General features: G+C 34.2%; 1 protein-coding gene and 1 pseudogene across 1 annotated transcript; both read left to right on the top strand.

Moving 5' to 3' along the window:
* Positions 1–1,266: 1,266 nt before the first annotated feature.
* Positions 1,267–25,218, top strand: LOC120165009 (annotated as a pseudogene).
* Positions 25,219–26,077: 859 nt separating this feature from the next.
* LOC120165008 lies at positions 26,078–27,628 on the top strand. The gene is made up of 5 exons (XM_039174612.1): positions 26,078–26,163; positions 26,363–26,613; positions 26,700–26,840; positions 27,116–27,298; positions 27,379–27,628. Exons 2-5 carry the CDS (start codon positions 26,542–26,544, stop codon positions 27,523–27,525), a joined length of 543 nt encoding a protein of 180 aa, XP_039030543.1. The 5' UTR covers positions 26,078–26,163; positions 26,363–26,541; the 3' UTR covers positions 27,526–27,628.
* The last annotated feature ends 238 nt before the right edge of the window (positions 27,629–27,866 follow it).

Raw genomic sequence — 27,866 nt, 5'->3', positions numbered from 1 at the left:
GAATTGAATGTTATAAATTTCAATTTTAATTTTAATTTTTGCTATTTAAGACAACCGACAAATTAATTTGTACCGAAAGGGCGGTTCAAGGGTGCTAACCCTTCCTTGACCGTAACCGACTCCTGAACCCGACATGTTTCTGGTAAAATGTAGATCAGGTAAGATGGTGTCCGACCCACCTAAATTCGTTTTAAAATGGTCGGTGACGACTCCTAATCATTTAATCCAAGTTGAAGCTCAATCGAAAGACGGCCGCGATAGTGATAAAATAGTAACTATCTTTTATCTTTATTAAAATATTAAGATTAATTATTTTATCATTTTTGTTATGTCATAAAAAATTCATACAAATTATATAGTTTTTTAGATTAATTAATGCTATTGTAAAGTATAAATGAAAAATAAAAAAATAGTTTCATTTATTATTTATATTATTATTTTTAAATAAAAGCAGCTAATTTTATTAAGAAATAAAAAAAAATCAAATTTACAATAAATGTTTATAATTAAAATCATAAACTAAACATACGATTAGGATAACAATTGCATGTTGCATATCTAAATCTTATTTGAGAGTCAAAAGTAAGGAATATCAATGTGATAACAAATAAGCGTCATCTTAACCAGTCGTGATGATATCAAATCCAACCTTAAAAAAAAGTAAATGATAAAAGAAAACATACCAAAGGCAAAAAAAAATATTATAAAAATAAAAAATATGTCATAAAGATAAAAATATTAAAACAATAAAAATAAAATAAAAAAAATCATGCATATTGACTTTTTCTAAAAGGTATTGATATTATATGATTTGGGCCAGCCAAATGGCACATCAAATTTCACTTCCACAACTTATCAATAGACAATACCTTCAATATATTTGTATAGATAAGTACCAGTTCAACGATTTTAATAATCGAGAAATTTATTATTATTTTTTAAGTTTACGGTTTTAGTACCATACATTTATATGAATATTTATTTTTAAATAATTAAAAAAATTTAAATAAATATTATCTTATATATTATAAATTTATAAAAAAAAAGTATTTGTACCCGTAAACTGACGCTAGTATGTATGACTAATTTATTGCTTTAAATAATTTTCCTTGCTAATTAAAGAAAATATTGGCCGCAGGAAACTATACAAATTGATAGTCGTTTCATTAGGTAAAAGACGAAACATTTTATGACAAAATGTCGCTAGCGAATTACAATATTTGAAATGAATTACAACCATCCAGTCTTTATTTGTACCAAGGTAGTCAATAGGTTAATTTGTCACGGCACTTACCCTCCTCCCCAATTTCTTTTCAACGAACCCTAGGTTTCTTCAATATTAACTCTACTCCGAATCCAGTTAAGTATATTTATCTTCATCTTCATAGCTTTGGGAAAAGACTACCCATTTCCTTATATATACATCAGTTTACAGTTGGGTTTTTTTTATGTTTAGAAAGCAATAAGATCAAAATATAAATGGGGAAGAGTAAAGTTCTGGTGGTGGGGGGAACTGGTTATATCGGGCGGAGGATAGTGAAGGCGAGCTTGGCCGAGGGTCATGAAACCTATGTCCTCCAACGCCCGGAGATCGGGGTCGATATCGAAAAGCTGGAGACCTTATTGTCATTCAAGAGGCAAGGGGCTTCTCTAAATGAGGGATCGTTTAATGATCATAAAAGCTTGGTAGAGGCTGTTAAACAAGTGGATGTTGTTATTTGCACCATTTCAGGTGTGCATTTCCGCAGTCACAATCTTCTGTTGCAGCTCAAGCTTGTGGATGCCATCAAAGAAGCGGGGAATGTTAAGGTATATACATACTTGCCCTTTTCCTTTCTCATGCTTTAAATACAACACGTGTACCAGTCTTGTCCTCTTCTCTTTAATCATCCACTCAACATTATCAGTGTAATATCATATTTGATGGTAACGGCTTTCCAAAACAGTAGATCAGGATTTTCCCCTTCTTCTTGATCAGTTAATTTGTTTCCAAACGAGCAGTCGTTGAAGGCGTTCTTTTTCAGCAGTTTCTTCAAGCTGCTACCGCGATCCTTTTGTTCAGGATTCCTCCGGGGCATCTCCATTTGGGCATAATCGGTTTTTTATTTCTTTTTCTTGCTTTTCTTTGCTTAGCATCCTATTTATTAACTTCTCTTAAGTACAACTTTGATTTTTCTTTTTTTTCACCCAGATCTACCTGTAAGTGTCAGTATTTATACTTTTTCTACTAGTTTTCTTTGTGGGTTTTCATTATTAAGATTTGAACTTTCCATTTTTTTTTTGCTTCCAGAAACTAGACAAAGACTTGTGATTCTTTGATTAAGATTTACTTGCAAGTGTAAACCTTTTGATTATACCTGTTGATTTTCTTTATGGGTTTTCATTTCTGTGATTAAACACGGTTGCTATTTTCAACTTTCGTTTTTCAAAATAAAATTTATTTATGTTGTTTTTCTACTTCCTAATATATGTTGTGAAGTGTAAGCATTTATCGCTCGTTCTATTCATATATATCCAACAATTTCAGTTGATTTTTAACTTTTTAATTAGTGTTCGATATTTAACTTGGGTTCTTGTTTTTGAATTATTAACTATTATGTGTTATCCTAGTGAGTTTTGTCTGATAGATTTAACATTGGATTAAATTCTCTTGACTTATATTTTTTAAGTCTTTTTATGATAGGAATTTATTAAATCCTACCTGTTGGGGTTGTGAAAGTTATAGATCTTGAGTGTTATATTACTTAGATTGACATATTGGGATTTGGATACTAAGTTATAAGTCCCAGTAACAGAGGTTGTAATCATTTGTTTGTAGTTGTAGACCTAAGTTTAAGTAAGTATTAACTTGTCTTGAAGCTTTTAGATCTGTTTTTTTTTGTGGTTATATATATGAGTGTTTTATACATGAGATCCTTTTCTAGTGAGTTGGCAAACTTTAATCTCTGTGGGGGTTTTCTAAGTTTGAAGCAAAGATTTTGTTGTCATATGCACATGTTTTAGTGACTTTATACTTAGTTTAATTAAACTCCAACCATTTTATCTATTTTCCCCCTTTCAACACTAGGCTTTTAGCCATAAAAATAACAATAGTACTATATAAATTAAAATCCTATTTAGTAACCTGAGGCTTCTTACTACCCCTCAATTCTCTAGCGTTTTATTGGTGCATCTTCTGTCTTCTTTGGATTCCTTTTTCATAGTTCCTCATAGCTTCGGTTATAGATGATTACTTGAGGTCATGTCCTTCTTTTAGATCCCATAGGGCGTATAGGGGGCGGGCTCGACAGAGTGGTGTCAAAGAAACTAGACTTAGAGTTTGTACGTTGAATGTAGGCACATTAAATGTGAGGCTGATGGAGCTGACCGACGTACTAAGTAATAGGAAAATAGATTTTGCATTTATTCAAGAGACTAGGTGGAAAGGGGTTCACGCTAGAGAGTTTAACGGGTACAAGTTGTGGTATTCAGGCGTAGATAACGCTAGAAATGGGGTGGGTATCTTGGTATCCTCTAGGCTCAAGGAAAAAGTAGTTGAAGTTTGTAGATACCGGGATAGGATCATGATGATTAAGGTTATTATAGAAGCGGAAGTGGTGAATGTTCTTTCAGTGTACGCCCCACACGTTGGCCTAGGGGAGGGGAAAAAACGTTGCTTCTGGGATTCGTTAGATGATTTACTTAGGAGTATTCCGGAGGACCAAAGAGTTTTCATAGGGGGAGACTTCAATGGCCATATAGGTAGTGAAATCGACGGGTATGACGGTGCTTATGGGGGTTTCGGCTTTGGTAGTAGGAACGAGGCGGGGTGTACGTTGCTTGAATTTGCTACTGCACACGATATGGTGGTCACTAACTCCTTTAACAAGAGAGATGTGAACTTGATTACGTTCCATAGCGGGGGACATTGTACCCAAATCGACTACATCCTGGTTCAAAATTGGGATCGATGGGCTTGCATTGACTGTAAGGTGTTCCCTGAAGAGGAATGTGCATCACAGAACAGATTGTTGGTTTTGGTGTTCCGCGTACGCCACGGGCGAAGCACTCTTAGGAGGGTTAAACTAGGTAAACCTAGGATCCTTTGGAAGAACATACATGGAGCGACAACTGATGACTTTAGGAGTAAGGTTTTGTCTCATACAGGTTTTGGAATTACAAACTCAAATAATGCATATATGTTATGGGAAATTATGGCAAATTCAATCAGAGAGGTGGGTAAAAACACCATTGGGTTGTCGACAGGGAAGGTCAAGGAATATAAAGAATCGTGGTGGTGGAACGACGAAGTCCAAACTAAGGTGAAGACAAAGCAAACTTGCTTCAAGGAGTTGTTACAATGCAATGACGACGAAGAAAGATCGAGAGATAAACAAAGATACAAGGAGGCAAAGCAGGAAGCCAAGAAAACAGTGGCTAAAGCAAATGATAAGGCATACGAGGAAATGTACAAGAGATTAGATACAAATGAATGACAAAACGACATCTTCAGGCGTGCAAAATCCAGGGAGAATAAGAAAAATGATCTAGGTAGCATTAGGTTTATTAAGGATAACAATGGTGTCCTTTTAGTGAAAGATCATGCTATTAAGAGGGTTTGGGGTAGTTACTTCTTTGGCTTATTTAATAACGGTGTCTTTCCCTGTAGAGATAGTAACGTTGATGGGTCATTCGACCATCATACTACGGCCAATGACTGCCCTACAAGTAGGTTTGGGATTGAGGAAGTCAAAATGACCCTTTGAAAGATGGGGAGGGACAAAGTTGTCGGTCCAGATCAAATTCCTATTACTGTGTGGTTGACCATAGGAGAAGAGGGAGTGGAGAGACTGCCAAGATCTTTAATACTTTTTTAGAGACTGCCAAGATGCTAGAGGAGTGGCGAGAGTCTATAGTGATACCAATCTATAAGAATAAAGGAGATCCCCAACGTTGTGGTAACTACAGAGGTATTAAACTACTCAGTCATACCATTAAGATATGGGAAAGGGTGATAGAGGCTAGGTTGAGACAGGTTACTAGGGTTTCGGAAAACCAATTTGGCTTTATGCCAGACAGGTCTACTATGGAGGCGATTCATCTACTTCGACAGCTTATGGAGAAATATAGGGAAAAAAATAGAGATCTTCACATGGCGTTCATTGACCTTGAGAAGGCGTATGAGAGCGTACCCCGAGAAACGATTTGGAAGACCTTGGAAACGAGACGGATCCCAACTACTTATATCCTGGTGATTCGTGATATGTACTGTAGATCTACTACATACGTTAGGACTACAGTTTGTGGCACCGAGGCATCCCCGGTGGAAATCGGACTCCACCAGGGGTCGGCTTTTAGCCCTTATATCTTCGTCTTGATTATGGAAGACATCTATTGTGCGACACCAGACGATGTTCCATGGTGTATGCTTTTCACTTACGACATTGTCCTAGTTGCTGAAACAAAAAATGAGCAGAATAGTAGACTGGCTACCTGGAAGGCTGCTTTGGAAGAAAAACGTTTAAGGATCAATATTGAAAAGACAGAGTATTTATGTTCAAACTTCAGTGGGAACGAAATCGATGAAGATGTAGAAGTTTGCATCGATGGACACGTTCTCCCTTCAAAGTATTGTTTTAAGTATATAGGGTCTATGATACATAAAGATGGGGTTATAGATGATGACATTACACACCGTATAAAGGTGGGATGGCTAAAGTGGAGGGTTGCTACTGGAGTTTTGTGTGACAAGAATGTGCCTCTAAAACTTAAGGGAAAATTTTTATATAATGGCAATAAGACCAGCGTTGCTGTATAGATCAGATTGTTGGGCAATCAAGAAGGATCACGTAAGGAGGATGGAGGCCGCAGAAATGAGAATGCTTCGTTGGACATGTGGTAAGACTCTGTGGGACATGACACCAAACTCTGTAATTAGGATGTCCTTGGGGTGGTCCTTGTATCCGAAAAATTGAGGGAGAGAATACTACGGTGGTTTGGACATGTCCTTAGGCGACAATCGTCAGATGCGGTCAGGAGGGTAGAGTCGATTACAGCCAACGATTCCAGAAGGAGATGACGACCAAGGAGGAAGTGGGTAGACTGCTTGAGATCTGATTTGAAGGATTTAGCCCTTACCGAGGACATGACCTCTGACAGGAAAGTATGGAGACTTAAGACCAGGGTAGCCGAGTAGTGTGGGTCACAGCCATAGGGTGTAGCATTTCTGTCTCCTTTTTAATTCATATGTAGTAATTTTCATGACTTCTACTTCTATATGTTTCTGTCATTGGAATTTATGAAGGCTTAGAACTAGAGTAGCGGAGCAGTGTTGCCTTAGTTTAGGTGGTAACCCATTTGACTTTATTCCTTCTAGTAGCTTGCTATCGTTGACTATTGTGTATCATTCCCTTCATGTTTCCTCTTTTTAAATTTAGCCGGGACTTACATTTTTGTCTATATGCCGAGATTTTTACGCATAGATTACTTCCCATTACAGACTCGCATATGAAGATTGTTCAACTATTTATTTATTTATTTATATATGCATTGTATTTTATCTTTATTTTTAATTTTCTGACTGTCGGAGGTCTTCCACGGAAGCTGCTATCAACCTGGCGTTGGGCAGCCTACTACCCTACCTCTCCCTTACCCCATTGCATATAGGAATAGGGTTTTATTGTTGTTGTTGTTGTTGTTGCCAACATTATCAATGTATAATTCTAGATATGCACGTGCTAGTATCTTACTAAAAATCTTTAAAATAAGGCTTAAATATAAAATAAATGCTCAAATTATACTACTTTTCACAAATTGATGCCTAAACTATTCTTTTTAATCATTTAGGTGTTTAACGTTATAAATGCTATCATTTTAAGTGACTCAATTTTAAAAAATTCATTAAGTGTCACGTGTCATAATCTGGTAATTTTGAAATTTTTTTTAAAGAAAACTTGAAATATTTGTTTTCGAAAAAGCCTCATTTTTTCTAAAATACAAAAAAATCCAATCTCTTCAAATATCTTATTCTAGTCTCATTTACTCCAAACACCGGTCATATCCGACTACCAATTCGTTGACGAATGATCATTTATATATCGTCGACCACCCATTGAACAGTCACAACCCTTGCTATCATCTCAAATCTCTACTTTTTAATCCTTAATCCCTAAAATCTCAAATACCTAAACCCTTAAAATCTTTTGGTTGACCGTGATTATCGATCATTTATCCAAATGTGACAGTCGATCTTTTAGCCATTTGGACTGTCGTTTAGTCGGTCGTTTGACCTTTGGTTGTTTTCCATGGAAATGTGAGAAGTAAGCAGGGGAAGGGAGGGACGGGTAAGTGCGGGTTGGGGAAGCGAAGTTTTTTTAATAATATTTTTATATTTTCAAAAAAAATAAAAATTTCAAAATTTCAAGATTTCGACATGTGTCATTTAATATGATATTATAACAGCTGAAGTACCTAAATTCATAAAGCTTATAACTTTAGACACCTAAATGATTCAAAAATAGTTTAGGCACCAATTCGTGAAAAATGGAATATTGTAGGCACTTATTTTATATTTAAATCTTAAAATAAATATGAAGTGTTTTACATGGTCCAGATCTCATCTTTTAAGTGTATCTTTGATGTTTATCGAAATCTTTGTAGTTTCTAGAAATCTCTGAAGTTATGTATTCTCCGACCAATTATGATTAATTGAATTTATCACTAACAGACCCACCTGATTTGTTATAGTCAAATCTACTATCTAATAATCTTATTTGCTCGCTCTAATAATATATATATAGTTATTATCATCTTAAACCTAACATGGACACCAAGGATTGTATATAAACTACAAATTTGGAGGAGGGTTATTTCCCCTCTCACTTCCCCTCAATATCACTCTCTATGTATTGTTCATCATTCTTTTCCTTTTTCCTTTTAAGGAATATACAATATGTTCTCTCCTCTTTCATAATCTACTCAACATTATCGGTGTATAAACATAAATAACATTAAAACCACAAGCAAATATCTCAAAATATTTGGGTGGTACAGCGATTTTTGCCTTCAGAGTTTGGTATGGATCCAACGTTGATGGGACATGCACTGGAGCTAGGAAGAGTGCCATTTGATGAGAAGATGGCAGTGAGAAAGGCAATTGAAGAGGCCAACATCCCTTTCACCTACGTTGTTGCCAACTGCTTCGCCGGTTACTTTGCTGGCAATGTTTCCCAGTTCGAAAGGTTCACTCCTCCTAAAGGCAAGGTTTTTCTTTATGGTGACGGAAAAGTTAAAGGTATATTAATTGGTCCCTCTTAATTTAGACAGTTCTTGGTTAATTTGTTGATGATCATCATATGTATGTACGCAGTGGTTTACATGGACGAAAATGACGTCTCCACATACACCATCAAAGCAATAGATGATCCCAGAACATTGAATAAAACATTGTACATAAGGCCACCAGATAACATTCTCACACAATCATAACTTATCCAGAAATGGGAGACCCTTTCTAGGAAGAAACTACAAAAAATAAGCATTTCAGTAGATGATTTCCTAGCCTCTATAAAATATATGTATGTATGTATGTACGTATGAACGTATGAACGTATGAACGTATGAACGTATATACGTATGTACGTATGTACGTATGAACGTATGAACGTATGAACGTATGTACGTATGTACGTATGTACGTATGTACGTATGTACGTATGAACGTATGAACGTATGAACGTATGAACGTATGAACGTATGAACGTATGAACGTATGAACGTATGAACGTATGAACGTATGAACGTATGAACGTATGAACGTATGAACGTATGAACGTATGAACGTATGAACGTATGAACGTATGAACGTATGTACGTATGTACGTATGTACGTATGTACGTATGTACGTATGTACGTATGTACGTATGTATGTATGTATGTATGTATGTATGTATGTATGTATGTATGTATGTATGTATGTATGTATGTATGTATAAAATGGATATATAAAATGGATAGATGTATACAGGGCTGGACTTAGCATGGCAGGAGGTTGTAGGGCATTTCTACCACATATTCTACGAAGGATGCTTAACAAACTTTGAAATAAGAGAAGGAGGTGAAGAAGCGTCACACCTTTATCCCCAAGTGGAGTACACCCGCATGGAGGATTACTTGAAAGTTTATGTTTAAATTAAGTGATATAAATCTTTCTCACCAAACTACATAAGGGATTTACCTAATAGTTGAGCACAATTTCCATTTATGTTTTACATCAGTTATTTTCAATGTCTATCTTGTTTCTATGTTATAAGTGCATCATTTGTGTGTAACACCTTAAACCCGATTGAGCCCTAAGTGCCACATTGGTCTACCAAGGCAACCCTTGACTTTCAAAACCTATCTATTTTCTTTTCAAATATGTTGAATGATATCATAATTTAAAAGATAGACACTTTTATAAAAACAATTTATAAAATCGAAGCTCCGTGACACATAATTTAAAATCAAAATAATACAAACTTTGAGTTTAATAAATTAAATACATAAGTAAGGTTCTATCACTACAAATGTCCACTAAGCTATGGTATAATACTCTGAAGGAGATGTTGAAAGTCCTGTTGTGACAGTGCTCCACGGACTGCTTATGCCACTAACCAGCCAACGGAAAACATCTGAAGGTTGAGCTTACAAAGCCCAACAATATAATTTCTAATCTATAACAGTGTAAGAATTTCATAAACGCAAGCATGCTGAAGATGTGGCTTTAAGCAGTAGGTTCATGCATAATCTAGATTAAGTGCTACCTACTTAAGGCTTAGTTGTCCTATCTCTAAAGTAGAGGTCTCCAACCTTAACGTCTGAATCTGCTAGACATTATCTATATGTGATACTGACTCTACTGTGCATTATCTGAATGACATACTAACTCTATTGTGCATTATTTGAATGTAATATTTATTCTACTGTGCATTATCTGAATGCAATATTGATTCTATTGTGCATTATCTTAATACAATATTGATTCTACTGTGCAGTATCTGGATGCAATACTGATACTATTGTGACCCATACACTAGCTAAGATAGGTATCATGGTGCGACTGAGGGGCAACATCTCAGAGCTCACACACCCCTCTATCCTACCAAATACTAATATATGATACACAACAACAAACATAAAGTTATGGCAGGCATCATAGTGCGGTTAAGTGGCATCATTTCGGAGCTCACGCACCCTTTATCCTACCAAAATATCTGTGGGTACCTGAGGTAAGATATGGAATTGTATCGGAAACGTACACCCGACCCCTCAAATATATGGGGTGAGATCTAGAGCTGCATAGGAAAATAAACCCCGCCAACTTACTCCGTTTAGTCTCGGGGCATCTGTGCTTAACTGGCAAGAGAAGTGCCTTAGCACTGATTGGTACCTGGACATACTGATAACAAGATAATCGCCATACTTCTAAAGTAACTGAATTGTCTTGGCTATTTCCCAAGTGTTACACAAAGGTTAGTTTTATGATATCCTAGTTGTTACTGTTTCTAGCTATTATTGTTACTGTTTCAGGCTGTTCTGAGTTATTACTGATATTTTATACTGGTCTGGTTGCTTGCTACTTAAGGGTATTTTAGTCATTCTTTGACTCTGGGGAGATCATTATGCGTTTGAGACTTCACGACGATTTTTGAGGTTATTATTTATTGGTTGTGGTTCTATTTGGCTTGATATCTGACTCAAGTTCATTTTTTAGTAGTAATACTCTATTCGTTAATATTGTGATCTCCCTTAATTTGCCCTCGAATTAATGGAATATCTGTGTGTCCAATACTCTCGGTTGTTCTTGCAATATACGACACTACTATCTCATAATCTGATTCCTTGGTCATACCTCTCATCAGTACACCCTGGGCACTGATCCTCTATCCATAAATATTTGTTACTTTGCATATTGAAGATACTTAGACCTGTTACATTGCTATGGTTACGTTGGTTGTAACCCAATCCTACGAGTGTCTATGGGCCCATTTGGTCATTTTTGTCCCTCGTGGACTAGGCTTAATCCTTACGGACCATCCCAAGCTCTTACGGACCTTAATCGGGTCGAATTTGATCATCTGAGGTGGGTAGTATCAATACTCTAGCTATAGTATTGATACCCCAAGGTCAAATATTGATACACTTATGGGTATCGATACCTAAAGTGTGTTTTGGTGTTAAATTGGGGCCTTAGTATCGATATTGCTACCTTGAGTATCGATACTACAGGGACAATATCAATACTCACCCTGGCAATATCGATACTTCCCTCTGAAAACCCTTATTTTAACCCCATTTCAACCAATATCAATACTGTTCATTCCAGTATCGATACTTAAACACTGAAACTGATATTGTAGGCTCAAAAAATCACCCAAAATCATCCTAAATGACTTGAGTTGGATCCTAAACTGGTTTTAAAGTTCTAGTAAGTTATTTAGGGATCTTAGGTTTCATAAAAATACTTCCTTAACACCTAAAACTTGATTTAATCTTGAAATCAAGTTTAAACCCTAACATGCTCAACTGTGCAAATCTTAGCAAATTCTTGAAGTTTATGGAAACTTAATACTCCAAAGAATTAGAAATACACTACATTGTTGATTGAATCATGAAATTGAGCTCCTTTAACTAGAAATAATCTCCCACTATGACTTTGATGATAAAACCCCAAACTTTATCTTGCAAACAAAAAAACCCATGGCTTGAATGGTTAAATCCATATTGCTTGAGGGATTAAGAACGAAATTTAAACTTGAAATAAGTAAGAAATGGTTCAAAGGACTCACATTGGCTTAAAAAGCTTGAGGAGGAAGAAGAAGAAAATGGAAAATGAGAGAAAGAAATTGAAATGAGAGAATATAAAAGCTCTCATCCTAAAAAATGGGGTAATTAGACGATCATTCACAAGGTCTTCAAGATGATGGCAAAAAGGAAATCATGTCAAAAGAATTGTTGCCCAATTTTCCTTCAGTTTTGTGCATCAAGTTATATCACAAGTTTCTCCAAGCCCAGCTTATTGCTCCATGTTGAGCTAAACCTTTGTTGCTTCCATACCCGATTTGGTATAATGAGAAAGTTTCTTGTGACTACCATGAGGGAGCCCGGGGACACTCCATTAAGAATTATGGTAACTTCAAACGACGAGTTCAAGACCTTTTGGTTCAGGGATTTATAGAAGTGGATAACAATTAGTCTGTTTTGGTTAAACAATTGGGAATCAAACCCCAAAATAGAGTTGATAGTATTAAAAGAAGTGAAGTACATGCCGCAGAGGACGAGGAAAACAAAGTATTTAAGCCAAAGATAAAAGATTTAACTCTCAATGCCTCTCTGATTATAAATGATAAAAAAGAAATGAAATGAGAGATAATTCAAGACTGACCCATAAGTTTAAAAATGAATGGGGAAAATGTAATCCAGAAGACACCTATATCAGATTTCCTAAATACAAGTGGAGAATTAATTGGAAAAAAAATCAGCAAAAGACCAATCAATTAAGAAGCGAAAATTGATGATATGAATGAATGTCGCATCCAAAACCCATTCAATCGCAAAAGAGTAATTAGTCGTTCAGAACGATCACAGAAAGTGAAATTATCTCGATCGAGAAAAAGTTTGAAGGTGTTTTAAGAATCTATCTCTGATTTGTACCCTCATTTGGTTAAAGGTCAATACATTACACCAAGATTGGTGAAAATGTCACCAAAACCTTATGCCCATTGCTATGATCAAAATAGTTTATGCAATTTTCACTTGGGGGTATCTGAGCATTCAACAGTGAATTGTTGGTCACTGTTAAAAGAAATAGAGACGCTCATTGACAAGGACGTCTTAACACAAGAAATGATCAAGAAATGGGGGGAAAATAAAGATGAAAATCATGGGCCAATTACACACCCAACATTCGAGGAATGATAGAGCAAGCTAAATAAACAAGTGGAAGTTGTTATCTACCACTGTAGTACTTTCTATTTTCAGCATCTTGTTTGAACATGTTTTTTGTTCCTTTCTCCACCTTTTTGCAATAAATAAGTTTGTGTTTCTTTTAAGGTTATGAGCATTGAATCAATTTTTCAATCTTGCAGTTCATTGAATATCAATAAGATTAAAAAAACTCTTCATGATTAGAGTTATAATCTTTGACAAAATATCAAGATTGAAAACTGGTAAAACAATGACCCTTGACCTTACCTCACAAGAAATATACACAAACACTATCCTATTACAAATATAAGATAGCATTCTCCTATTGAAAGGAATTAAAAAAAAGCTTGGTATTTATATATAGGAGCGTACAACATGGGGCATCGTTGGTGTATTACATTACAAAACCGACTATACTACTTTTCTATTGATGACGTTCGATGATGAACGTAATCTTCACAAATAAGTAAATCTAGTTTAAGTCAGATTCTTGAGAATTGAACTCTAACGAAGAAATCTTTTGACTTCCACCAAAACACATAGACTATAACAGGTTCTTCTTAACAAGCTTAAGAAGTTGGAGTCTTATACTCATATTATATTATTATATACAATAAAGCTTGAGTTATCCCCCTAAAGTAATTGGTTAATCGCCCCGGCTTTATGGATAATATTAAGCTAGCATGTTATACTATTATATGCAATAAAAATTGAGTTGTCACTCTAGAGCAATTGGTTAATCGCCCCGGCTTTATGGATAAGTTTCAAATGGAAAAAAAAAAGAAAAAAAAAGAGAGAGAAATAAAAAAGAAAAAAAAAAGAAAAAAAAGGTTATAAAGATGGACTAAGGGAATTAAGGAACACCTGTTATAGTCAACTTCAACAAGCACTCAGAAATTTCATTTTTAGACCGATATTTTCGCACTGCTTTGGTTAGATGAGTCTAAATGAATGATTCCAGAGAACTGAAATAGAGGTATTCTATAAAGTCTAGTAATTGGCAATATTAGTTGCGTCATTTTTTTCGCATCCGGTTAAAATACCAAGTCCTTAAAGTGAGGCATGTGGTAAAGTTCACAAAGAGCGAGAGAGGAGTGATATCTTAAATAGATGTAACCATAGAAAATAGGAAATCCACCCTGAAACTAACCCATAAATCTTGATACTTGTCAAAGAGCTATAATTCTCAAACATTAAAGAGTTGTTGATTCTTTTGATATTCTTTGAACTCATGCTTATGATTTGATTCTATTGTGAACCTATAATAAGCAATATTTTACAAAATTCTTTCATTCTTTGATAAAGAAAGGAGAAAAAAAACATTTTCAAACAGGACGGTCTCAAATGAGGAAGGTCCTTGAAATAAGTTGTTGTAAATTCTATTTCTATTGTAGAAAAAGAATGAGTGATGCCAAAATGATGAAGCATTTCACATTATTGAAAGTAAATGGTCCAATAAGCCATAAAGTCTGGAGAATTGAACTTGTAAACGCTCTCTTGTGACATCATCAGCAACTCATCAAGAATGAATGCTTTGTTCTAAAAAGGCATGCTGAAAGCCCGGTTCAACTAGAAATGATCCATATTAGGACATCTTGAATAATCATAATCATGATCATGTTGGGGCATTTTGAAGGCCCACTTCAGAAAGAAATGATCCATGTTGGGCATTTTGAAAGTTCACATCAATAAGAAGTAAATGTTGGGGCATGCTGAAAGCCCATTTTAATCAGAAATAGGAATGTTGATGCATTTTGAATGTTCATATCAGTAAATATTGGGTTATGTTGAAGGCTTATATCATCTTATGGAAAGATCATTGATTTGAGAAAATATTTCTCATGAGACAAAAAGGTATGAAGAATGAAAATGGTGAAACACTGACAGTGGAGCTGATTATACATAATTGCTTTGTTTATCATACAGTTACATTATTCTAGTGATTTGATACTGGCAAGCCAAAACATCCCACTTGTGTACCTACTGATTTTTGTCCTTAAGTGTCCTTGTGACGACCTACAAAAACTCCAAACACCATGCAAGGAGTTCACTGATTGAGAAATCTGGGTAAAACCCACAGGAAAGGATGAATGTATTGTCAAATGTTTTACGAACATCTGGGTAGAAGCCATAGGAAAGGATGAATGTATTGTAAAATGTTTTACGAACATCTGGGTAGAGGCCACAAGAAAGGATGAATGTGTTGTCAAATGATTTACAAACATCTGTGCAGAAACCACAAGAAATGATGAATGTGTTGTCAAATGTTTTACGAACAAGTGATTATGGTGTTGAACCAATGTTGCAATCATATGGTATTTCCATTTATGGACCTAAGATGAAGTTTGACTCCTTCGACCCCAAGGTTAGAAGTTAGATATGATGAAGATTTCTTTCCACAGAAGGAGAGCTGAAATTTTAACAAGAAACTAGTGGAGCCAACTAAGGTTAAACGACAGGTTGTTGTTAAACATCTCGACATGATATAGTCTGAATGTCTTGTTTAAGATCCGATTAGATGTGGAGACATGAAATGAATTAGGATAAATCCTCCTTGTGATGTGTTTCAAGAATCAAATCAGAACAGACACTGCTCTCCTAATTAATCTCTATTGAATTGGGTATATCTACATCTACATTCTTCAAAGATGATAGATTCATTCTTCAAAGATGATAAATTCATTCTTCAAAGATGATAGATTCATTCTTCAAAGATGATAGATTCTCTCTTCAAAGATGATAGATTCTCTTTTCACAGATGAAAGCTTTATTGGATTTCTAAACAAGTCCAGAAGAAGAAAGCCAGTTTTATCAAAGAAAAAATGGGGCATCAAGGTCATAATTCTGACTGTAGCAAGAGTTCCATGATTGAAACATTTCTTCTAAGACTTTAATGAAACAAAGAAGACACAAAGATACAAGTAGATCAGATGGTTCATCAGAAATGTCAGCTTGAAATGAAATTTTGACTAAATGAAGGAAGACCGAGTTCGCCACTTTGAAGTCAAATAAAGATGGATTCAACATTCATGCATTCATAAGAACATCATTTGCATAATAGAAAATGCTTTACATTAATACGAGTGATTGCATTCAAACATGAAGTTTTACAGGTTTTCAAATGAGATTTTAGAAACCAAACCTTCAGGGGTTTACAAATTATCTCAAAAGAGTTGTTAAAGGAAGCTAAGCCTAACAAAGGGGTTCCTTAACAACTAAGAAACCAAGCCTTCGGGGGTTTCTTGATTTGTAAGTCCTACGAGCCATCCATAAGACCTTTAGTTCAGGATATTTTCAAATGAGATTTTAGAAACCAATCCTTCAGGGGTTTACCAATTATCTCAAAAAAGTTGTTAAAGGAAGCTAAGCCTAACAAAGGGGTTCCTTGACAACTAAGAAACCAAGCCTTCGGGGGTTTCTTGATTTGTAAGTCCTACGGGGCATCCATAAGACCTTCAATGCAGGATGTTTTCAAATGAGATTTTAGAAACCAAGTTTTCGGGGGTTTAGTAATTATCTCAAAAGAGCTGTTAAAGGAAGCTAAGACTAACAAATGGGTTCCTTGATAACTAAGAAACTAAGTCTTCGGGGGTTTCTTGATTTGTAAGTCCTACGTGCCATCCAGAAGACCTTCAGTGTAGGATGTTTTCAAAAAACAATTTATCTCACTTGAGATAGTTCCTCTTCAAACAAATTTCTTTGCATTCATTTCACATTTTTATTCATATATGAATATTTTACAGGAATTCCAGAAATTAGCAAAGATTTCAGCAAAGAATTACCATAGTTTTCAATCTTTGAAAATATGGATTTCAGTAAAGATTTGAATCCATCACTTGAGGGTTCAACAACTTAATCAAGAGAAGTCAACTAAACAAAAATTTATTGTCTTTTCATCTTTGCCCTATTCTTGTTAACACAATAATGAGCAAAGATGGACAGCTGTAGACACTAAATTTTTGTCCCGTTTTTATTTTTATTATTTTATTATTATTATTATTATTATTATTATAGGCCCGAATACAATTACAACCGATCCCCAATAATCAGACCAGTTTAGACTCGACCCAGATAACCCAGTAGGACCTGACCCAAATTATTACAAACCCGGAGGCCTAGATCCAAGAAGTCCAGACCCGGTTCAAACCCGAGAAGGCCTAATACCCATTTAGGGTTTCTGTTGAAGCTTCCAACCGCCTTTCTTCTAAGCCCTTGGATCTGGCGTTGATCCAACGGTCTAGATGGCTCTAGCAAGAAAACCCTAGGGTATCATAACCCTAGGGCCACGCGACCGTCGCCTCTGCTGCCACGACGCCTCGCCAGAAACCTCCATAAGCTCCAGTGCGACGACGCCAGCCACACACATCTTCACCCTTCGGTGAGTCACCATTATAGCTTCGGTGACTCACCGAAGCTTCCTCTATTGCCCGTTCCGAGAGCAGTACCATGGTGGCCTATAAAGGCCACCGATCATGCAGAGAAGAAGAAAAAAAGTAACAAAGTAACACAACATCCAAAATTACCAAATATTAAACTAAAAATTAAGAGAGAGCTTACCGACGAAGTCACATGGTGACTGAATATCCTACGCTCCAACACGTGCCTCTGAAATATTCGAAATACCCGAAGTTATTTCTCTAGATATACTCCGATTAGGAGTTTTTAGGGGAAACTAAGGCCAGATTTAGTAAAATCCCGGCCACCGTTCGGTGTTGATGGTGGCATAAAGCTGCAGATCGACGAACGGTTTCCCTCCGGCGAGGGAAACCTAGAGAGAATGAAGAGAGGATTTCATCTCTCTTTTAGAGAGATAGAGAAAAATGAAAAAAATGAGAGGGTTAGGCCAAATTTGGGTCGGTTAAAGAGTTTAAATACCCATCCCCGAACGACATCATTTTGGGGAGGAGTATGTGTGTAATTTCCCGCAGGCAAAAAGTATATTCACTGTCCCTCGTAATTTTGTAATTTAAATTTTAGTCACTAAATTGAGTTTATGGGCATTTTTTATTTTGTCTTTACATTTTAATTTATTGTATTTTAATCATTACCCGTATGTTTATATATTTAGGGTAAAATAGCATATTTAGTCCCTTAAACTTTAATAACTTTTATTTTGATCCCGAATTAATTAATTATGGTTAAATTACACTATCAGTACATAGCTTTTGCATATTTCGAAATAAAGATGTAATTTTTAATATTTTATATTATAATACTGTTATTTTAATTTTATTTGTTTTAGTCACTATTTAATTGCATTTTAATTTCATTTTTATTATTACTATTTAAATTTCAATATGTTTTAATTATTATTTTATTTTTGTCATATAAATATATATATATATATATTTGATTAAATAATAACATTTATTTATTTTCAAATATTAAGAAAAGGTTGTCTTAATTAACTAAAGGTCCTATTTCGATATTTTTAAATAAATAAATACCTTACTTATAAAAACAAAAATATATATATAATTGTTTTAGTTTTATTCAAATTATTTTATTTTTATTAATATTGATTCATTTTTTAGGAAATGGTTGTCTTAAAGTAACTAGATGTCCTTATCTAATATTTTTAAATAAATAAATATCTTATTTATACAACCCTAATATATATATATATATACTTTTACTTTAGTTTTATAAAAATTATTTTAATATATTTTTCTTTTAAATTATACGATTGAATCTTGAATAAGAGGATCGTAAATTAAATTTATATTTGAATTCTTAAATTTCTACTACTAGAGACAATTTATAATCAATTGGTACCAATTTTGGGCGCTATGGGGGTGCTAATTCTTCCCCAAACGTAACCGACCACGAATCCCTTTTTATTACTAAAAAGAATGATTTTTTGGTTAAAAGCATACCAGTTTATCTTTTAAATGATGTTTTCTTAAAAACTCTTTTAAAAGATGATTTTTAGGTATTCGACCTACCTAACTTTAAAGCTCGATGGCGACTCCCAAAACATTTCATAAAAACCATTTATTTCATTCACAATACTTTTCCACCAAGAAAAATTTGTACCCGGACGAAAACCGGTTACGACAGAAGGCATAAGACAATCCACCGAACATGAGGGAATAGTAACGAGGTAGAGTATGTACCTCAACAATAGGGAACACAGACACATCAGGGAGTGTCGGCTCCAGATTTGGAAACGTTTTACAAGATCTAGGGGTTATCATGGCTCAATATCAGGTAGCTGCAGCACCTCCTATTCCTACGCCTCCACTTCCTCTTCCAGTTCCAAGAATATCGGTTCTAAAGGAATTAAAAAGTTTAGGAGCTAGAGAATTTAAAGGCGAAGCAAATGAAGGCCCAATAATGGAATATATGTGGCTGAATGATGTGAAAATAATGTTGGACATTCTTCATTGTTTCGATAATGAAAGATTGGATGGAGTAGTTTCAGTGTTACGAGGTCAGGCTCGTATATGGTAGACAAATTTGACAACACGTGTTCCTCCAGATCAGATCACGTGGTGATTTTTCTTAGAGGGCTTTCAGAATAAATATATCGGTGAACAGTTTATTATCTAAATGAAACAAGATTTCTTTAATCAGATTCAGGATGGTAAATCTGTGTACGAATATGAATGTGAGTTTAATAAACTTGCTCGATATGCCTCGGAGATGGTTCTCATTGAAAGAGACATATGTCAGAAATTTATTTCAGGCCTCCACCCTAGACTCAGGGAACTGTTGTTGACAGTAAATATGACCACTTTTTAGGAAGTGGTGAATAAAGCAAAAGATTTGAAAATGACGCAAAATGAGAGTTATATTATAGAGCGGAGATGACAAGCTAAAAGATCAAGAGCGTCATCCTTATTTTAGTCTAAAAAGAGGTCAAGGTTTCAGTTATCTTTACCAAAATAAATCTGAAAGTGGTATTTTCTATCTTTATGATGAGCCTGTATTTGTTTTGATTGATCCGGGTTCTACGCATTCCTATGTTAGTTCGAAATTAGTTAAAACTAAGAATATTCCATTAGAACCCATCAATAGTGATATGATAGCTATAAATCCATTGGGTCATAGTGTTAGAGTTACACATATTAGTAGAAATTGTCTGATAAAGATTCAAGGGGTTGTATTCCCAGAGAATCTTTTGGAGTTACCGTTTGACGAGTTTGTGATTATATTAGGCATGGATTGGTTATCTCAGCATTATGGTTGGAATTGACTGTCACATGAAGCAATTAAATATAAAATATGTAAAGGGTACCGAGATAATAGTAACTGGAGAAAAAGCAAAATCTTTGCATAATGTGATATTAGTAATGACAACAATGAAAATGATGGAAAAATGTTGTATAGTTTTATTAGAAAATGTGATTGATACCCGAACATATAAAATTGAATTAGAGGATATTATGATGGTTCGAGAATTTCCAGATGTATTTCCTGATGAATTACCCATATTATCTCTTGATCGAGAAGTAGAGTTTTAAATTGATATTTTCTCGGGCACTGCACCTATTCCAATGGCTCCGTACAGGATGGTTCCAACAGAACTCAGAGAATTAAAGGCGCAATTTCAGGATCTACTTGATCGACATTTTATTAGACTGAATGTATCTCCGTCGGGTACACCGGTATTTTTTGTTAAAAATAAATATGGATCGATGTGATTATGTATTTATTATAGCAAACTGAATAAAGTGACAGTAAAGAACAAATACCCTCTCCCGAGGATCGATGACCTGTTTTATCAGATTAAAGGTGCTTTAGAATTTTCGAAAATTAATATTCGATCAGGGTATCATCAGCTAAAGATAAAGGAGGAAAATATTTCAAATATTACTTTCAGAACCTGATATGTCATTATGAGTTTGTTGTGATGCCGTTTAGATTGACCAATGCTCCAATAACATTTATGGATTTGATGAATCGGGTATTTCAACCGTATTTGGATCAATTTGTGGGTTTTTTTCATTGATGATATTTTGGTGTATTCTAAGAGTAAGTAGAAGCATAACACACATCTCCATATCACACTACAGATGTTGCAAGATAAAAGGTTATATGTTAAATTGTCCAATATGAATTTTGGCTGTCAGAGGTTGTTTTTCTGGGCCACGTGATTTCAGCAGAAGGAATTAGAATAGATTCTAAGAAAGTGCAAGCGATAGTGGAGTGGAAACCTCCACAAAATGTTTCAAAAGTCCGAAGTTTCTTGGGCGTTAGCTGGATATTATTGGAGATTTGTGAAGAATGTTTTTCGATAATTGTATCTCCACGTACCAAGTTACTTCGAAAGAATGTACCATTTTTCTGGACTGAAAAATTCCAAGAAAGTTTTGATATGCTTAAAAAGATTCTGACATAGGCCCTGGTGTTAGTGCAATCATAGTCGCGAAAAGATTATGTAATCTACAGTGATACATTCCATAATAGTTTGGGATATGTTTTAATGTAAGAAGGTAAAGTGGTAGCCTAATCTTCAAGGCAGTTAAAGGCACACGAATGGAATTATCCAACACATGATTTGGAGTTAGCAGCTGTAGTGTTTGCTCTGAAGATATGATGACACTACTTATATGGTGAGCGAAGCTACATTTGTACTTATCATAAGAGTTTAAAATATTTGCTCACTCAGAAGGAATTAAATCTAAGGCAAAGAAGACGGATTGAGCTTCTCAAGGACTATGATGTCATTATTGATTATTATCCAGGGAAGACTAATGTGGTAGCTGATGTAATTAGCTGGAAAACATTTGTTATTGTGAAAGCGTTAGATGCACGACTATTTATGGAAGAAGATGGTGCATTAATTTTAGAATTAATATTAAGACCTTCCCTATTAGATTTAATCAATGATCTTCAGAATACAGATAAGAAATGTCTAGATAGAATGGAGCAAGAAAATAAATGAGAAATGACAGATTTTGAAATTAAGTATGATGGATGTTTGTATTATTGCAATCGAATTTGCATACCATATGACGAAGAACTGAAGAAAGACCTTTTTTCTGAAGCTCATTATAGTTCTTTGACTATGCATTCAGGAGGAAATAAAATGTATCAAGATTTAAAGAGTCGGTATTGGTGGGCAGGTATGGAAAGAGCTATCACTAAGTTTGTTTCTAAATGTCTAACCTGTCAACAGGTAAAAGTAGAACATGAAGTACCTTCGGGGTTGTTGCAACCTATCTCCATTGCTTATTGGAAATGGGAACGTGTTACCATGGATTTCGTAATAGGTTTATCTTTGACATTTAGTAATAAAGATTCAATCTGAGTGATTGTGGATAGATTGACGAAAATAGCACACTTTATTCCAGTTCGAGAAGATTATTCTATGAACAAATATGTTGAATTATATGTCAGAGAAATTATATGACTTCATGGAATACCTATTTTGATAGTTTCAGATAGAGATCCGAAATTCACTTTGAGAATTTGGAAGACTTTGCATAAAGCATTGGGAACAAGACTAAATTTCAGCAACGCTTATCATCCTCAGACAGATGGTCAATCTGAGTGAACTATTCAGATACTTGAAAACATGCTAAGGGCTTGTGTTATTGATTTCAAAAGGATAATGGGAAAAGTATTTACCTTTATCAGAGTCTGATTATAACAACAACTATCAATCGAGTATTAAAATTACTCATTTTGAAGCACTGTATGGAAAAAATGTTGAACGCCATTGAATATGTATGCACTAAAAGATTAAGATGTGATTGGTCTAGATCTGATTAAAGAGGTGGAAGACAAAGTGAAAGTGATCCAAGATAATCTCAAGATAGTTGCTGATATATATAAATCTTATGTTGATTTAAAAAGAAAAGATAATGAATATCAAGTAGGTGATAAGGTATTTCTTAAAGTGTCACCTTGGAAAAGATTATGAGAATTGGAAGGAAACGGAAATTGAGTCCAAGATTTATGGGCCATACGAGATTGTAAAGAGAGTTGGACTAGTAGCTTATCAGTTGGCGTTACCTCCTGAGATGGACATGATTCATAATGTATTTCCTGTATCTATGCTTCAAAGATATCAATTAGATCCTTCACATGTGATTACACCGGAGGAAATTGAGATTTAACCGGATTTATCATATGAAGAGGAGCTAGTAAAGATTTTAGCACATGGAGTCAAAGAAGTAAGAGAAAAGACGATTCCATTTGTAAATGTTCTTTGGTGGAATCATAAAGTTAAGGAAGCAACTTAGGAACGAGAAGAAGATATGAAGAAAAAAAAATCCTTATCTGTTTAATGCATGCATGTAAATATGTATGAAAAAAAATTGAGGATGAATTTTATTTAAGGGGGAGGAATTGTAATACCCCAAATTTTTACCAGTGACTAAAATGTATGTTTTGAAAGTTTAGAGGCTAAAGTATAAACTTTAAAAAATATAGGGATCGAAATTGTAATTCTTAAAAGTTATATATTTTAGCCTGTAAATGATTAGTTTGGATTAAAATAGATATTTTAGTGAGAATCAGATTTTCAGTAGGAGATTTGTGTTAAAAGCTATAAAGAGGTAAAGTTCGGTATTGAAATCGGATAATCGGATCGAGTCAGAATTTCACGAAATTGTGAGGGATGCTAGATAAAGGTTGGAAATATTATTTATATATTTTAGAAAAGTGAAATTTAACATGGATCAATGGAATTAAGGTCAATTTTCTATGTTAAGTCAAAATTTTGGAATTCGGTGACTAAATTGTAATTTCTATAAAGTTGCAAGGACAAACATGAAAAATTAGAATTAAGATATTTTCTTTATGGTTTTGATGATGTAAGGGATGATTTCATGGAGTGGCATGGGTGTAATTTTGGGAATTCATTAATGGTAATTTAGTCTTTTGGCCCAAAATCAATAAACAAATTAGTTTTTAAAGGCCAAAGTAAGAGATTTTTTTAGAATTCTTGTGAACTCTTCTCTCCTCCAGCAGGCTGCTAAAACCCATAGCTAAGGCGAGCCAATTTATCTTCTTCTATTTTTTATCAAATTTAGTGAGTTTTGAGACTAAACCGTGAAATAAGAAATTCACCTACACTATTTTCTCTACAAGATGGTGTAATTAATTCTTGATTTCATGTTTGAATGGTGGTAGTGGGTGATTTATGTGGATGAAGGGGAAGTGTGATTTTTATGATTGAAGATTGATTCTTGATATTAGAAGTGTTGTAAGAATTGATGAAGAACCTAAGGATGCAAATTAAGGAAAACAATTTAGATTTTGAATCTGACAGTGAGCTTGAAAATTCACCATAAATTCTATAAAAATGATTTGGAGATTATTTTTATATATTTGTGTTCTTATATCAGTCTAGTTTTGTTTAAAACAAACGGGGATCAATTTCAAGATATATACAAGAAATATATGAATTTTTGACCGAGGAAAGGTCTGAAAAACGGGGCAGCAGATTATGCATAAAACAGATTCTATCGGTCAACTTTGAAAATTCACCATAAATTGTACAGAATGAACTAGAAGGAGTTCTTTATATGTATAAATATTTATTTGAGTATAGTTTTAACAGAAGAAACGGAATTAAATTCCTGTCTATATATCAATACATAATACTGATTCTTTAAAGGTAGTACGAGTTGTCTGAATATGGAAATTTTAGAATTTAAGTGGAAATGAATTAGAAGTTGAAGAGTAATGTTTAAATGTTTGAGTATATTTTTGGATGCTTGGAATTGAAGTTAAATGTTGAGTATATCAATCTCCAGTACTGTTGGTGCTTATTCAGGTTATGATGGCACTGAAGTGCATCATATCTCAGTATCGGTTACGATTTGCACCATGTTGTGCATAGTGCACACCTTACTCATGTATATTATGTTCTCATAAATATGCATTGTGCTATGAAAATGAATGTGCAAGTTGTGAATATTTTCAGTTGGCAGAAAGCATGATATGCTTATTTTATTAGATATGATTTATCAGAATTTTCATGAGTTCATGATTTAAAATGAAATTTCAGGTCTCAGTGAAGAAATCGACTTGGATAAGTTGGTTTGCCAGTTTAATGTTTTAAGTTGAATTATTTTATTTATGTTTATGATATTTTCAGATTTTTCTCACCTTAGATTATTACTGTCTCACTAAGTTATACTTAGCGCGTGATGATTTTCATGCGTATGTTCTAATAAGGATAAGTACGATCAGTAAGGAGCTATCGGAGCTTTTTTTTTTTAAAGACATACATATCATTAGTATCAGTAAAACATCTATGATGTTTCTTTTGACTTATGGTGGCATATATAATTATGTCAGTAGTTTCTATTTATCGTATTTATTTTAAATAATTTGTAATAGTAAACTAGAAATATTTTAGTTTATTTTACTTAGTTTAGTTTTATCGGTATCTATGCATGACAAGAATTTATTACATTATTATGTTTTTAAAAGATTTTACGAAAAGACATGGTTTGGCAAAATTACTGATTAATAAATGATTTTATTTTTCTGTAACAAAGAAATAAATTATAAGTTGAGATATACTTTAAAATAGATTTTTAAAGTTAGAATAAGAGTGTTTTCAAATGAAACAAATTTTTAGGGAAATTTTAGTTCAGTAAATATTTTTAAGTTGATGTGACATCTTTGACTCGTATATCGAGACGTATACGAGTTAAGGGTGTTACAAATAGCAAACGATGGGTTTAACTTAGTGTTTGAGGCATGTAACATGTGTTAATAGTAAAATGTTTCACAATAATCAATTGACACGTGGCACCATATTGAAGTATTAATTTTTTGAATTAAATTAAAATTAAGACTAAATTGATAGAATATGAAAGTACTGAAGATCAAACGTATAATTATACCAATTTTATTAACTTTCACAACATTCTCATAAAATGTTAATGACATGTAACTTAATTGAAACCACTTAAATAGTTATGTGGTCAAATTGAAAAAATTAAAAATATGATGATCATATCAATACCAACCTCATAATTAAATGATCATTTGAATAGTTTATTGTAAATATTACTTAAATATTTAATATCTCCTCCTATTAGATCAACGAATTATTCATCCTTAACAAATTAATTGTTATGCTACATGTTTAATCTCTGCAGATTGGAGTCATAGCAAAGGATCTAACATCTTAAACTGTTGGAGGAGAAGCACAGAAGATAATTGGGCAGCTGCTTGGTACCCTCTCTTGCCATTCTGCCTTTTCGACTTCCGCATTCATATTCGGGAATAGATTGAGGGAGAAGCAGGTAGGAGTAATCGTCCATCGAAAAATTTCAATTATCATATATTTTAAGTGTTTTTTTATAATTTTTTTATTAATATTCTTTTTTTATCTTCTAAAATTTTATAAGTTCGATTCTTTAAAATTTTAGAAATTCATCTTCCTAACACAAAATCTTGTTTCCGTATTTGAGTGACATGTACTGTGTATCTTCCCTCATGTAGGTTTTTGTTTAGGTCTGGTGCCACGTACCATAACGAATTAGCGCATGACTTGCGAGGTAGACTGAATAAACTGACAGAAAAAGGAGGGAATACGTAACAACTTCCATACTTGATTGCTTTACTATAAAAACACAATCATATTAAACCCCAAATCCCGAATCTCCCCTCTCAACAATCAAATGGAAAAGGGAACCACATCTCAACACTCCTCAATGCCTCTGGTTTCCAGGTTGGATCATTTGGATTTCATGGTGAGCCTCATATCTAAAATCCCAAAACTAATCTACCTGCATTTAGTTTCTTGTTTTATGCTTTGGGTAATTTTTTTTTCATACAGATGAAATATTTAGAAGGGAAAATAAGTTTGCAGAAAGGGATGGAAAAAGCATGCTTGCCGTTAGATTTGGCAATGAGGGAAGCTTACTTCAAAGGGTCTTTGCTGGACAGGGTGACATCTCTTGAACATAGACTTTTTCAGGTAAGAACAATTTGTTCTAACATCATAACTTGTCCGGTTTCTAGCAACATGTATTTGCGGATAGTGAATTCCAATAACCGATTTATACGCTGGTGCATCCTTATTTGATGGTAATATCCAATCATCGAGTGATCGTATGGTGATATAGAAGGGACAGTGTGTTGCATTGCATACATATTGCATTTGATGTTTTACGATTACAGTATGTTTACATGTAGTTTCTAGCAACATGTGTTTTCGGAATGATATTAGTTATCATCTTGGCCTTGTTGTAGCTGTGTTTGGATCTGGAATCCAGTAGCACATTGAGCACCTTGACGTCGACATCCGGTTATGCGTCATCCAGCCAAGGATCTAGAGCACAACCCATACCTCGCTCGATACCGACCTTCGCCAACTCGAATAAACTTCGCAAGGAGGAAGCTCGTCTACCTCTGCTTTCCAGGTCTCAAATTCAGGTAACCAACATTCAAATTTTGATGAGAATGGCATGTCACCGAAATAGAATATTCGATTCGATCGTGATATTTTGACGCAGGGAGAATCCGAAACAATGCTACCGCAAAAGAAGAAAGATTTGAATCCTCTTAAGCACAAAAGGAGCAGCAAGAAAGAAATAATATGCAGCAATAGTGGGAAGAAGGTATCTCCCAACTGGTCACATTGGAAAATACTGGGTTGCTAATGGATCTGACTTTTTAGTTTGCTTTCCATTGACATTCTAATTTCAAATTTCTTGATGAAATTTGTCATAATCTCAACTGTTATGTCAAGACTGCAATGAATGATTTGATCTTGTAGGTATATTAGGAAATGAGAAAATGTTTTGAATGGAAAATATCTTAATTGTGGCTGAAGAACTGAGCATTTCAAAACTGCATGTAATCCAAGGTTTATCTATATACAGATACTCCTCCATTCAACTTTTTTCCGTGTAATTCATTTTACGTAAATCATTTTTTAAAATATCAATTACAGTGTGTCAAACAGATCCTTAGTCTAACACAAGAACCTTCATTTTCGAAA

This window comes from Hibiscus syriacus, unplaced genomic scaffold (assembly GCF_006381635.1).
Source record: "Hibiscus syriacus cultivar Baekdansim isolate YM2019G1 unplaced genomic scaffold, ASM638163v2 tig00111566_pilon, whole genome shotgun sequence".
NCBI classification, from domain to species: Eukaryota; Viridiplantae; Streptophyta; class Magnoliopsida; order Malvales; family Malvaceae; genus Hibiscus; species Hibiscus syriacus.
This window is presented reverse-complemented; position numbering and strand designations above follow the sequence as displayed.

Bases quoted from the DNA above. Each gene is read 5' to 3' on its own strand.
- LOC120165008 (XM_039174612.1), top strand. From the start codon at position 26,542: ATGGAAAAGGGAACCACATCTCAACACTCCTCAATGCCTCTGGTTTCC. The intron at 26,614-26,699 runs GTGAGCCTCATA...TTTTTCATACAG, and splicing joins TGGATCATTTGGATTTCATG to ATGAAATATTTAGAAGGGAA. The intron at 27,299-27,378 runs GTAACCAACATT...ATTTTGACGCAG, and splicing joins TTTCCAGGTCTCAAATTCAG to GGAGAATCCGAAACAATGCT.